We start from the raw sequence: 14,275 nt of genomic DNA, 5'->3' as shown, positions 1-14,275 counted from the left end.
CCTTGGGATTTTTTTTTTTTTTTTTTGGGAGCGTGGAGATAAAAAATAAGGAAAGCACTTAGCCTTTTTTCTGGTATATAGTAACTGCTCATCAAAGGTCTGTGATAATTATTATCTGTCCTTACTTTTCCATGGGGCAAGAGAGGTGTGTTGGGAAAAGTGTGGGATCTGGGATAAGACAGTTCTTGGGTTCAGAACTCTCAGCCAAAGACTCTCTTTGACACCTTGAATTTCTATTCATTTTCTAACCTGTGACTTTATCTCTGAAATAAGTATGTAGTAATAATATCCACCCCACTGTGGCGTTGTAAACAAAGTGCCTATTGAATACTTTCCCCATCAATGATCAACGAAGCCCCCATGTGTGTATACACACACACACACACACACACACACACATATTTCCCATTGTGGATCTGGAGGAATTTTCAATGACAGCTTTTTTTTCCTGGCATTTGTACAAGTCATCAGATCTCCAAAGTCCAACTAAAATATAGGCTGATTAAAAATACCGCAGGAGGGCTGGAGAGATGGCTTAGCAGTTAAGTGCTTGCCTGTGAAGCCTAAGGACCCCGGTTCAAGGCTCGGTTCCCCAGGTCCCACGTTAGCCAGATGCACAAAGGGGCGCACGCGTCTGGAGTTCGTTTGCAGAGGCTGGAAGCCCTGGCGCGCCCATTCTCTCTCTCTCCCTCTATCTGTCTTTCTCTCTGTGTCTGTCACTCTCAAATAAATAAATAAATAAAATAAATAAAAACAAAACAAAAAAATACCGCAGGAAAACTGAAAGAGTCACACATTGCTCAGAAACGAAGAGAAAACAAACCTTCGTCAAGAAAGGGCGGATATCTCCGATTCTCCCCGTTAGGTAGAGAGAGAGGGCGAAATATTTATTGCCTGCACTGTGACAGAAGCAGTTGCAAAAATGCCTTTCGTCAGTATCAGCACCTCAGTCACTTAGGATATTTTTTCCTTAAATACCTTGAGCGACCTGGGCGGGGCTCCGGGCTGGTGGAGGAGGAGTCGCAGAGGCTGGGAGAACTCCACTATTCACTTAGTAAACCTCTTCCAAGGAGACTGGAGAAGGGAGGAAGGAGTAGGGAGAAGAGAAGAGAGGGCAAGGAGAGAGGAAGGAAGAGGGAGATGGGAGCAGGGAGAAGCGAGAGGGAGGAAGGAGTAGACAGCTGGGAGATGGAAGTAGGGAGGAAGGAGTCGGAAGAAGGGCAGAGAGAATCAGGAGGAGAGAGAAAAGAAAGTGAGAAGGAAGGAGGACAGAGGAAGGAGATGGAAGTAGGGAGGAGGGAGGAAGGAGGAGGGATGGAGAAGCAATCAGGGAGGACGACTAAGGAATCAGGGAGGAAGGAGGGAGGAAGGATGCAGAAGGAAGCTGAGAGGAGGGAGGAAGGATGGAGAAGGAATCAGGGAAGAGGAAGGGGGTGGAAGGAGGAGGTAGGGAGGATGCAGAGGGAAGCTGGGAGGAGGGAGGAGGGAGGAGGGAGAAAAGAGGAGGAGGAGGAGGAGGAGGAGGAGGGAGTGTCCCCGCCCACGATTGCGAGGCGAACGTGCTGGCGCCCCGCCCCTCGGGCCGGACCGCGGCCGCACCTGCCCGCGCGCACACGCCCCCCGCGCGCCCGGCCTCCCGCCGCTGCCTTCCGCGCGGCTCTCCCGCACCGCCCAGCCGCGGCGGGCCGCCACCGCCGCCGCCGCCGCCGCCACCGCCAGCCCGGCCGCCGCCGCCGCCGCTCCCTCCAGCCGCGGGCCGCCGCCGCCGCCGCCGCCGCCGCCCCGCTCAGCCGGCCTGGCGCGGAGGCTGAGGCGAGACAGGGCCGGGGGAGAGGGCGCGCGGGCCGTCACCGCCGCGGCCGTTCGCCGCGCTCGGGTACCAGGAGGACGGTCTCCGCCGGCTCCTCAGCCCGCGGCTCGGGACCGCCTGGGTCCTCAGCATCCTCCCTGGTCCTCAGCATCCTTCCCCGGTCCTCAGCATCCTTCCCCGGTCCTCAGCATCCTTCCCCGGTCCTCAGCATCCTTCCGCTCCCGAGAAGCACCCCCCCCCCCCGGGCCCAGTCCCCACCCCCTCACGCCCCACCCGCGGGAAGGAGGCCTCGGGAATTCAGGGGAGTGGCTGTGGGGGTGCTCGGCCAGCCCCTCTTGCAAGACATGGTCTGATCCCCATTGTACACGCTGCGCCCCAAGAGGAGGAGAGCGAGGTGCTCCAGGCGCGGGGCTGCAGGATCCCTTGGGGCTGAAGCTCTAGCATTATTTTAGGGTGGGGCGGGGAGGAGGACCCCAGGAAGGGAAAGGACTCTGTTTGGAGAGTAGGGGAGAGACTATGGGGAAGGACCAGGAGCTGCTGGAAGCTGCTCGCACTGGAAATGTGGCTTTGGTGGAGAAACTCCTATCTGGCAGGAAAGGAGGGATCCTGGGCGGTGGATCCGGACCCTTGCCCCTGTCCAATCTACTAAGGTAAGGACGGGCACCAGCTCCGGGGATGGCACACATCATTATGGCTTTGTGATGAATAATACATCCTCCTCCTCGCGGTTATTGCACCCTGTGACTGTCAGCGATTCACTCTTAAGTTAGGTAGGAAACAGACTGTGTGGTGGAGAGGGGAGGCATGAGCCTTCCAGTCAGACTGATGCCTTGGAGTAATTTTAAAATAGCCTTCCATCAATGCGTCAGTCAGCTACTTTTCTTTCTCTGAGCTGCGGTGCAGAACTTGTACATGTACTCATGTGGTTCGAAGAAAATCGACATTCCAATCCGCTTTCCATCGCTGCTTAGGATAGATTTGCAGCTTCGACCCCCCCCCCCCATTTTGTCTATGTAAATGAAATTGGCAGAGAAACTACAGCATGCATGACTACAATTACCCTGCTAAAGCTACAGCCTTGGGTGGATTGCTGCTGCTGCAAGACGTTTGCTGTGCCGTGGGTTTTGATCCCACGAAATGAAGAAAGTGAACCTTCTGAGGACATGTCAATCAGTCAGGGGAGTGTGTAAAACTTGATGAAGCAGGTTAAGCAGCTTGAGGAGGACTTTCAGTCACCTGGACATACAGAATGCCAGGTCAGAATTGGGATAGTGTGCTTGGAATGTAGTTAGAGGCCTTTTAATATGAACACGTTACAGGAGAGACCACTATGGCTTGAAAAATCTTTCTAAGATGACATTAAAAAATGCCAAGGTCTTGACCCAGCAGGCAGTAGCTCAATTTGCATATTTGAGAAACTATTAACTTAAAAGTTAAATTGGATAAATGAAATCACTTGAGAGGAAGGAGCCCCGAGGAGCATTCACTAAATAAAATTGAAGGAAGCACTTTAGTTTCTCAAGTCATGGCTATTTAATTTGTCTCACATATTTTAGATACCATCAATCATTTTTTGTATCTTTACCTTGAAAACATCTCTTAAATGATCCAGCTATATGTAAACATTTTTAAAAGCCCAAGTTATTCTCTTGGTTTTCTTTTTTTCAATCTCTTGTTGCTACTCTTGATAAGTGCTGAATACAAACTTTTGAGTGGTGACATTGTATGTGTGTGTGTGTGTGTGTGTGTGCGCTTAACAAAACTATCATAGTGGTTACACAGTGCAATTAATTATACTGCTGGCTATGGAGAAAATGAAAATTTATGTTACAGTGAAATGAACATAGTTGGAGTGGTAGGTTTTTAAAAGCTCCATATGCTGTCATATATACTAGTTGACTCATTTGATTGGAATGACAGTTCTCTCCAGAACAATGATTATTTATGGGCATTTTTTTTCAGTAGGTTTTAGGAAAGATAGTTCTTGTGTGTACTTTCTTGCTAAATAACTTTCAGTTTCAAACACAAGTAGATAAAGTTGATGTGCACACATTTCACACACGCTTTAATAATTGCCTTTGGATAACTAATAGGAAAAACATTTACAAATTTAAGTTATAGGTAACACAAATATATTTGCCAGTGAATCAACCCATTAGTTATAAAAAATGATTCTGGCCATGTGCTGAAAGCATGAATCCCTTTGGAGAAACACTAAAGATTACTTTTAAAAATGAGATTGCTAATTTCACTGAGACAAAATGATATTTTTCAAAGACTGTGTGACAGAACTGAAAGGCAAACTTCTTTTAAATACTCCTTTCCCAATTGTGTTATTTTTGAAAAAAGAATAAGAATACAACGCTAACTTTTTGCCAGCTATTTGATGTTAGTAAACACCAAGTAGCAAAAACATGAAACCATAGTGTTCTTCTGGAATGAGTTCTCTTTTTTCCTGGTTTTGCTAGAAGTAGTAGTGGTAGGGTTACACGTATAGGGACACGTGTAAAGGGACACACATAGAAAATATGACATATTCATGAGAGTAGTTTTTACCAAGTTGTAAAAGTCACAAACAAAACAATAACCTTCTAACTTCTATGTATGTATTGCACACTGAATGAACAGCTATAACCAGTATTTAAAAAAGATGAGGATCAATATTGTATTTGGGAGATCCTTTGCATAAAGTGAAATATCTAAGAAGTTGCATTTTGCTTAGTTATCTCTTCAAAAATGATTTGTTATCAGAAATTTAGGGGATAATGGAAGATGTGCCCATCACTGCCAAGTGTAATGACACTGAAATACTTTAATATTTTGGAGTGAATTGTGAAACAGATTTGTTACATTTTCTTTTACTTGTTTTACTGCTTGTGTATGGTGATCATGTCAGACCCTGTGATAAATGCTTGCAGCTCTCCTCTCATTCAGTGTTTATGCCCACCATAAGAGGTCGATCCTCATTTCACAGATGAAGGACTGAAGAGATAGAAGATTAATAACTTGTCCAAGGTCACTTCATTAGTAATGCCCAGGGTTTGAAATTCAGCGGTTCTAATTTGCTCTACCAGGTCTTTAGTCTTGTTAATTTTATCCTCAAAAGTTTAAGGGTACATGGTCAATTTAGATAGTCCCATCTGGCATTTTTTTCTATAAATAATAATTGCATTCAAAATCTTTTGCATTTCTTAAGAAAAATTCCTTGCTTGATTCTTTGAGGCTTCATTAGGTAAGACTTTTCCAGAAGAGTCTTTGGCTATTTGTAACTTACTAAGCAAGCAGTGGCAAGATATTGAGGAATCAGGTATGCTTGGGTGATTGCAATTTTTAGCAAATGCAAGGCTGCCCTTAAATAAATATGAAAAGCCTCAGTAAATAATAATAGTACCTATCCTAGAGTGGTTGTAAGAATTATATGAGGTAAAAAAATAAATGAAAAGTATTGAGCATGCAGATGTTCATCACTAGTGGTATTATTTCTTGTGTAGCTCTATGGCACATGGGACACTTACTTATTTACTAAAACTTTGCTTTATATTAGACTGGGAGTAATTTTCCTTAGTAAACTTTCTATGAGAATCAGAATCTTCAAACAGAAAGGAGCCTTTGATTCACCTTCTTACCTGGTGCAGGAATTTCCTCTGCATAATCCCTTTCCAGTTAGTTATTGCAAGTTCTGTTAAATCATTCAATAATTAGATCTATTCTTTTTTGTTATTCTTTGTTTTCGGAGACAGAATTTCACTATTTATTACCTCAGGTTGGCCTCAAACTCAGCATCCTCTTGTCTGAGATTACAGGTAGGCTGTGCTACACCTCACCTCCAGTCTGGTCCATTTTCAATAGCTATAATTATTTAAAAGAATTCTTATTTTATTCAAATACACTCTCCAGTAACATCCAATGGCTGGTAGTAGATTAGCTTAAGGGTCAATACAAAAGTTGTCTAATTTATCTGCCAATACAGTTATTTATGTACATGGATTTAGTTATATTGTTTTTTTTATAAATCTGTTTTTTTTCCTTATGGAAACACTTTTTTTTTCCCCTAAGTATCATGTGGGAATAGAGCCTAAGGGTTTAAAATTCAAATTTTTGTATTTTTCACTATATCCCTTTTCTTGCATATTCTCAAAATTTACAGTGACCTTTTTAAAGCTTATGACCAGAAATGGACAGCATGCATTTGGTACATGCAGGACATGGTAAGGACTTACAGACTGATGAATTTTTAAAAAGGCAACTGATTACAAAACAGCATTTATAAGCATGAGCCTGTGTTTATAAGAAAAAAAGAGTTGTGTGGGTGAACCCTAGGTTCTTAATTTGCACTAAGATGTTTGGGATGATAGAATGCCAAAGTGGAGATAGCATTCATCTTCAAGTGATACGACCGTAGGTGACTTTTCTTTTTTCTTTGCCTGTATTTCCAGTGGTATAAGTGGCAACTATTAAAACATGACACAACAAAATTATTACCATTATCTTATTGGTCTAAGACCTTGGTCAAGATTTTCTGAGCTATGAACTTGGTATTGGCTCACATCAGTTAACACTTCCAGGTATTTTCTTCCAGTGACCCAAGAAACCATTGTCTTTATGTCTGGTTCTTGTAAGAATATTGGCTGAACTTAAATTCCCACTGACATGTTCCATCTTATTTGCTTTTTCCTGTATTTATAATCTATAGATATCTTTCTGACTCCAGTCTGTTTTGCCATATATTCTCTTTCATCAGTGAATTTAATAAACATGCTTTATAGATGGAACCCTACATCCATAACATATTCTCAAAGAGCCTTCCTTCCACTTATTTAAATTTAAAGATGGCAATTTTTATGCATGGTGTTTCTCCCTATATTGGAGCCATGCAATAGAACCATCAATCATCTGCTTCCCTCCATTATGCCAGAGAGAACATTGTGAGGTATTTTATCCATCATCTTTCCTATATTAACATCATGTTAGTTATGGCATTCCTTTGATCTAGCCTTTTAGTAGCATGCTTATAAACCACCCAAACCAAGTACTTTATTGCAGCTTGTTTCTGGTAATGAACCATTGGAAATTCCTAGTTTTAATGACAATCCCTTTTACCTTCTTGCATCAAACTCTTCTGAGTCTGGATATTTAACACTCAGTTAAAGCAGCTAAGTGTCTTGTATGATCTCTGTCTCGAGCTTCAATAACTCTTTTTTTAAAATTATTTTGGACTGTGGTTCTCAACAGAGAAGATAAAAGTAAAATAGAAATCATGAATAATTGGATACTTGGCATTGTTAGATATCATAGAACATTCTTATGGTCTAAAATTACCCACAATTTTATGCTGCCAGAATTTAAGAATACATTGCTGAACTATTATACCTCTTCCCATTTTTTCCCCAAACTTAGCTGAAAGAGACATTAGCATTTTTCCTGGAAAAAGTTTATATTTATTCTATATGCATTTTTGAGTTGTATTCCTCACCGTCCTTAATTCCTAAAGAAATCTGATCAAATCCGAGAACTCCCTACTCCTTTTTGCTCTCAAGAATATACACATGAAATTTCATTTTATTTAAATTATATCTTTCATGAGACAGATGCAAAACCTTGGAAATCTCCCTTTTGACACAACTGCTTTTTATTCTCAACAAAAAAATTTATATTTAAGATTGATATTAATTTTTTACTGAACTTAGTATTAAAAATTATTAGCCAGGTGCAGTGGGAAACACCTTTAATCCCAACGCATGGAAGGCAGAGGTAGGAGGATCTCTGTGAGTTTGAGACCACCCTGAGACTACATAGTGAGTTCCAGGTCAGCCTGGGCTACAGTGAATCCCTTGAAAAACCAAAAAAGAAGTGTCTTTTAATCTGAGAGTGGTGACACATCTTTAATCCCAGCATTTAGGAGGCAGAGGTAGGAGGATCTCTGTGAGTTTTAGGGCAGGCTGGGAACAAAGCATGAGTTCCAGATTAACCTGGGTGAGAGTGAGACCCTATCTCAGAAAAACAAAACAAAAAAATAATTATTTGTGTTTTAAGAAACCAATTAGTTTGTTTATGCCTTGGATTTTCTTTCCTTGATTTTCTTAATGCTTTAGAGTTCTATGTAAAGTGTATTTTACAACTTATTGTTGATCATACAAAATACATTTTTTTTTAAAGTTTTTGTTTTTCTTGAGGTAGGGTCTCACTCTAGCCCAGTTTGACCTGGTATTCAGTGTGTCATTTCAGGGTGGCCTTGAGTTCATGGTGATCCTCCTACCTCTGCCTCCAAAGTGCTGGGATTAAAGGTGTGTGCCACCATGCCCAGTTTGTGTTTTTTCTTTTATTTATTTATATGAGAGAGAGGGAGAGGGAGAGGGAGGGGGAAAGGAGAGAGGGAGGAAGGGAAGGAGGGAGGGGAAGAAGAAGAGGAGGAGGAGGGGGAGGAGGAGGAAAGAGAATGGGCCTCTAGCCACTGCAAATAAACTCCAGACATATACGCCACCATGTGCATCTTTTTGTGGTTTTGATTTTAGGTACTTTTTGTAGATAATTTTATTCATTTAAGAAAGCTCCCCGTTATTACAGCTTCAATTAGTGGAGCTTGTACCTCCATTGATAAACGGAATTTTATCAGACTGTTTTCCAGATTCTATAGAACTGGTCATATGATCTTTGAAGATTTTTTTTTTTTTAAGAGTCACATGAAACAAAGTAGATCAATAAGAAATGGGAGGAAATAGTCTTAGTTTCAAAAGACATAAAACAGAGAGATTATACATTTCTCATATTTAGAGTCAACTCATGAAGCTTTTGGTGATAGGTACAAGGAGATAAGAGGAGGCAGGAGTAAGAAGCGTTGTGCTTTTCATAACAATTTGAGCAATTGTGGTTATTGGGACTCTGATATAAGAAACTTGCTTTCAGGGAAGCTGCATTGGTTAAGTGGAATAAATCACAAACAGAGCAGTTAAAGCGCATGAAAATGTTATTCTATAAAAATAGTCAAGTTGCAAGTGGGTTATCTATTTTAGCTAGCAGTGATGTTTGAGGCAGTGATTGCACCATTGTGTTCAGGGGTTGTGTCTGCCAGAGTGAACAGCGCCAGCTGCGTGATGGGAGGTAAGGAGAGAGGGAGAGAGAAAAAGGAGAGGGAATTTTGGTGTTGACCTCTTTCTTTACTAAGCAGGATTTTTAGCTTCCTCTTTAAAAGTCCAAGATTCCTCATAACTGTATGTGGCAGCTACTTTCTCTCTGCTGGGACAAAACCCCTGATCAGAATCAGCTTTTGGGAGGAAAGGGGTTATTTTGGCTTACAGTTTCTAGGAGAGCTTTCATCATGACAGAGCAAGCGTGGCAGAGCAGACATCCAGGTGTCGCCTCTTTGTATCAGCAGGCAATGAGTAGAGAGAGTGAACTCTGTGCAGCAATTGGGGCTGAGGTATAGCACCCCAAGGATGGATCCCAAAGACACACCTCCTTCAGCGTGGGTCTATTTCCCAAAGGCTGTACCGTCTGGAGATTAAGTATGAGGCTTACTCACAAACACATGAGGTTATGGGGGGACATTCTACATTCAAACTACCACACCGTTTGTCCATTCTTAATTCTTCATCTTTTTGTGATGCTGAGAACTGAAATCAGGGTCTCCTACATGCTGGGCAAGTGCTCTGTTGTTGTAGACTGTGATGCTGTGGAGTTCTTTATCTTATGACCACAAAAAATTAGCACACAGATGATGGTAGTGAGAGTAAACTAAAGGAAACTTATTGAGGAAAATGTGGAAAAGCTCCAAAGTGTCAGAACATAGAATTTCAGCCAGCATGGAAACAAGAGAAGAAGAAGGAAAAATTACACTTCTGAGCTAGACCTTAGAAATGCGGGTAGGCTCCTTGTGAGTGTCCGTGAGCATCAGCCACAAGGACAAAGTCCTTTGGAGTATCATTAAGGGTATGACTATTCTTCCCATCTCTTTAGCATATCTGCAGGTGAGGGGTGGTCTCCTGATTAGGTGAATGATTGATATGCTCCAACCTCGTCCATTCTGTAGGTCTTCCTCTTGGGTTGTGTGATGATCAGGGCATAGGCAGGCAGAGGCAGGCTGCCAGTTGAAAACTCAGTGAGTTTCCTTATGTAGGATAGCTCTAGAAACTATTCCTAGAGTCTAGTTTTCTTCCTTTTTACATCAGTAGGATGGCAAATGAATTTTAACATTTATGTTAAACTTGAGTAAAGCCTGAAATAGATGTTTTGGTATATGCGCCTCTCTCTCTGCCCTCTCTTCTCTGTGTATTACATGCATGTATGTAGGCAGATGTATGTGATCTGTGAACACCAGTGTAGAAGGCAGAAGAGCATGTTGAGGGCCCTCCTCTATCTCTCTTCTGCTGTATTTCTGGGGACAGAGTCTCACTGAACCTGAAACTTGTTTTTCAGTTTGACTGTCTGATGAGGGAGCAGCTGTGATCCTCCTGTCTCCACTCCCATCACCACTGTGGTTATATGCATGTGCAGCCATACCCTGGTTAAAATTTTTAAAAATTTTATTTATTCATTTATTTACGAGAGAGACAGAGAAAGAGGCTTTGTGTGTGTGTGAGAGAGAGTGTGTGTGGGGGGGAGGGAGGGAGAGAATGAATAGATGTTCCAGGGCTTCTAGCCACTGCAAACTCCCGACACATGCGTCACCTTATGCGTCTGGCTAAATGTAATGTTTAGTATTTTGAATACACTAAAACTTGCTGTGTTTACTTTGGGTTCATTTCCACTTTATATAGATCTTTTCATGCTAGTGTGGAAACATAGGTGTGAGTAGGAGTGTGTTTGTGGGGAGCTGCAGAGGTCTTTTTGGGGGGCTTGGTAAACTTCATCAGTGGGTACCCCAGCCCAGTACTGTTTGTTTCTACAATGGACCAGAGCAGCCCATCATTCTGAAGACTGGCAGAAACTGAAAATATTGTCAGAGGAAAAAGGAAAGACTTACAAGCAGTGGCTATGTTTTTAAAGAATATTTTTCACTGGTGTTTATTTTTTTGGCTGCTGTATGCTCAGGTATACTTAGACCAGTTATACTAATTAACCAGCCAGATACTCTATCATTGACCAACTTAATCAGGATTTGTAGAATTGAAACTAAATGAGATCATTTATTATTTCAACAAATATTTATTTATCAGGTGCCTATGATTTCCAAAATTGATGAGATTATCTCTTCTGGCCACAGGTACTAGTAGAATTATAGGGCAGTGTTATAAACCAGAGTTACACTACATTGCAATACGTGCCGTGGTGGAAATATCACACAATGCAACAGGAACACTCGCGGGAAGAAGGGGCAAATCATTCTTAATTTCACATGGGAAGAGTATTTTAGTCAGGAGAAACTTCAGAGAGGAATGATCCTTGCATCTTAGAGGGTAGGTAGGAACATGTCAGGCTGACAGAGTATGAGAAGGGTATTTCAGACCGAAGGAAGTGTGTGTTCAGTCACAGTGTATGAAAATACACAGTGTCATTGGGGTATTAGAAACAATTTGGAGCACAAGTAAGAGGTGAGTCCAGAGGCTGAAGGACTTTAAGTGTTTCCTAACAAGTTTAAACTTTATCCTGAAGGCCAGGACTATCCATATTCTTTTCTTATTTATTTATTTGGTTTTTGGTGTGTGCGTGTGTGTGCGTGCATGCGTGTGTGTGTGTGTGTGTGTGTGTGTGTGTGTGTGTGTACGTGCTGCAGGTGTGCAGGTGCATGTGTGCCAGAGCACATGTGTGGAGGCGAGAGGACAACTTCAGGTGCTGTTCCTCGCCCTCTGCCTTGTTTGAGGAAGGATCTCTCATTTACCACCGCATTCCCCAGGCTAGCTGGCTTATGAACTTCTGGGGGATCGTCCTGTCATTGCCTCCCGTCTGACTGTAGTGTCCAGCTTTATGTCTATTAGGAGATCCAAGCGCAGTTGTTCACCCTTGCATGGCATCTGCTTTATCCATTGTTCCATCTCCTCTGTGCAGATATATTTTTTATTTCGTATGAGTGTAGTATGCATGGTATGTTCACATATGCTTGTGTGTGTCCTATGCACAAGTGTGCAGAGGCCAGAGGAAGACACTGGATGCCCTTTTCTACCACTTATATTCTTGCGATAGGGTCTCTCACTGCACCTGGAGCACACGTTTTGGCTAGAGTGGATGACCAGAGAGTCCCGTTGACCTTCCTTTCTCTACGCACCTCCTTCCTGAGGTTGCAGGCACGCAGGACCACACCTGGCTTCCTGTGTGAGTGCTGGGGGTTGAGCTCGGGCCCTCCGCTCGAGCAGCACGCTCTTTTACCCCGTTGTCACCGTCAGCTTCACATTGCTGAAGTGCACTGCCAAACCAGGCACAGTTTATGGGAGAAATGGAATTTATTGAAGCTTATAGGTCCAGGGGAAGTTCCATAGTGGTGGTAGAAACTGACCCCTCTCACAGGTCCACACAGAGAGAAACACCTTCACCAGCACCATAAGCAAGAACTCTCCTGGAACTCCAGGCGAGCACTCTGTGTACCTTTAGCCTGGAACCCCAGATCCAACCCCAAACACACCTTAGGGCTGGACCCTGGGATCTGCCCACAGCGATACCCTCTCCAGCCAGACAACTAGAAAACTAAGTTGCAAGCTTTAATAAACTGTTGAATCTATTGGGGGACATCCATTCCTACTGCCACATCACTGAACCATTTCTCCAGGCAGATATCTTTTTAATATACTACTTGGCTTCTTAGTGATATAATAATCAATGTATTTCCTGCCCTAAAGTTAGAAATATTAATATATGTCAGTAATAGATGGAAATTTCCCTTCCTTCCTCCCTCCCTCCCTCCTTTCCTTTCCTTTCCCTTTCCCTTTCCCCTTCCCTTTCTCTTTCTCTTTCTCTTTCTCTTTCTCTCTCTCTTACTCCCTCCCTCCCTCCCTCCCTCCCTGCCTCCCTCCCTCCCTCCCTCCCTCCCTCCCTCCCTCCCTCCCTCCCTCCCTTCCTTCCTTCCTTCCTTCCCTAGGTAGGGTCTCACTCTAGCTCAGGCTGACCTGGAATTCACTATGTAGTCTCAGGGTGACCTTGAACTCACATCCATCCTTCTACCTTGGCCTCCCAAGTGCTAGGCCTAAAGATGTGTGCCACATACCTGGCTCATTTTCTTTTCTTTTCCTTCTTCTTATTTTTTAAGAAAGAGAGAAAGAGAGAGGGGGGGAGGGAGGGAGGGAGGAGAGAAAACGTGAGAAAGTTGAATATGGGTCCTTAGGCGTTGAAGACAAGCCCCTTAACTGCTAAGTCATCTCTCCATCCCTACATTTTCATTCTTTTTTTTAAACAATATTTAAAAAAAATATTTGCAAGGGGGGGGAGAGAGGGAGGGAGGGAGGGAGGGAGAGAGAATGTGTGTGCCAGGGTCTTTTGCCGCTACAAACTTTAGATGTATGCACCACTTTGTGCATCTGGCTTTATGTGGGTACTGGGGAATCAAACCTGGATTGTTAGGCTTTATAGGCAAGCACTTTACTGAATCATCTCCCCAGCCCAGGCCATGCATTTTCTACAAGATTTACATAGTAACATTTCAGTCTGGAATACTTCTGTTTTGTTGGTGTTTGTCACACAGTGTCATGTTAAGGGCAATATTTTGCTTTAATTTTTTCTTGGTAGCACATAAATAGTAAAATGAATTGAATGTTAAAATAGGTTAAGATGTTGCCAAGTATTTCTTTGTAATTTTCATCCTAAGTCATTGTGTATTTATTCTACTCAAAATTTTGAGTGTTTGGTAATGTCTGATATTTATTGTCATTAAAGATGGTTACGAAATTTGTCTATCTCATGTCTCCACATGGGTGGGGTTTGTTCCTCATCTCTTCCCTCTCACTCTATGCAGGAGAGTACAGTGCTCACCTACCTTCATCTTATGACCCATCTATTTCAAGCCAGTACATCTAAGTCCACAGTTCACTCATTATTAGTAGTATATTACTGACTCTGATAAGATAAAAAATGAACAGTGTGCCTTAGCATTTCCTAACCCCATTTCAGTACCTCTCCGTTTCTTTGATGAGTTTCTTGGGTTCTGGGTATTATTTTTTGGCTTCTATTAACTCAAACCAGTACTATTAAGTACTATTAAAATAAACCTATAATATTAAGTGTAATATAAGTACAATACAAACCTACTATTAAGTTTTACCCTGTACCAACAAATTTTTCTACATCTCATTTTTATTCCTTCATATCATATATTATCCTACTAGTATTAAGTATGATATAAACTTATACTATAAAGTATAATGTAAGTATTATATAAACCTACTATTAATGTTTTACCTTGTGCCAACAAACTTGTATACATTTCATTTTTATTCCTTCATACCACATTGGCCACTTTTGTATTGCTATAACAACATATTGACAGGTAACTGCTGGGAGGAAAGATTTATTTTGGCTCATGGTTTCAGTGCATCATAGGGGAGA

The 14,275-nt window shown here is 42.2% G+C and overlaps 1 protein-coding gene across 25 annotated transcripts in view; it reads left to right on the top strand.

The window, feature by feature from the left end:
• Positions 1-1,865: 1,865 nt before the first annotated feature.
• Anks1b (ankyrin repeat and sterile alpha motif domain containing 1B) overlaps positions 1,866-14,275 on the top strand; it is a 1,062,135-nt gene continuing 1,049,725 nt past the window's right edge. For all 25 annotated transcript variants that reach the window (XM_045152363.1, XM_045152361.1, XM_045152357.1 and 22 more), the window contains exon 1: positions 1,866-2,460. In XM_045152363.1, the coding sequence (XP_045008298.1) occupies positions 2,327-2,460 (134 nt within the window). In that variant the 5' untranslated portion in view covers positions 1,866-2,326. The remainder of the gene's footprint in view (positions 2,461-14,275) is intronic.

This window comes from Jaculus jaculus, chromosome 6 (genome assembly GCF_020740685.1).
Source record: "Jaculus jaculus isolate mJacJac1 chromosome 6, mJacJac1.mat.Y.cur, whole genome shotgun sequence".
Classification (NCBI taxonomy): Eukaryota; Metazoa; Chordata; class Mammalia; order Rodentia; family Dipodidae; genus Jaculus; species Jaculus jaculus.
This window is presented reverse-complemented; position numbering and strand designations above follow the sequence as displayed.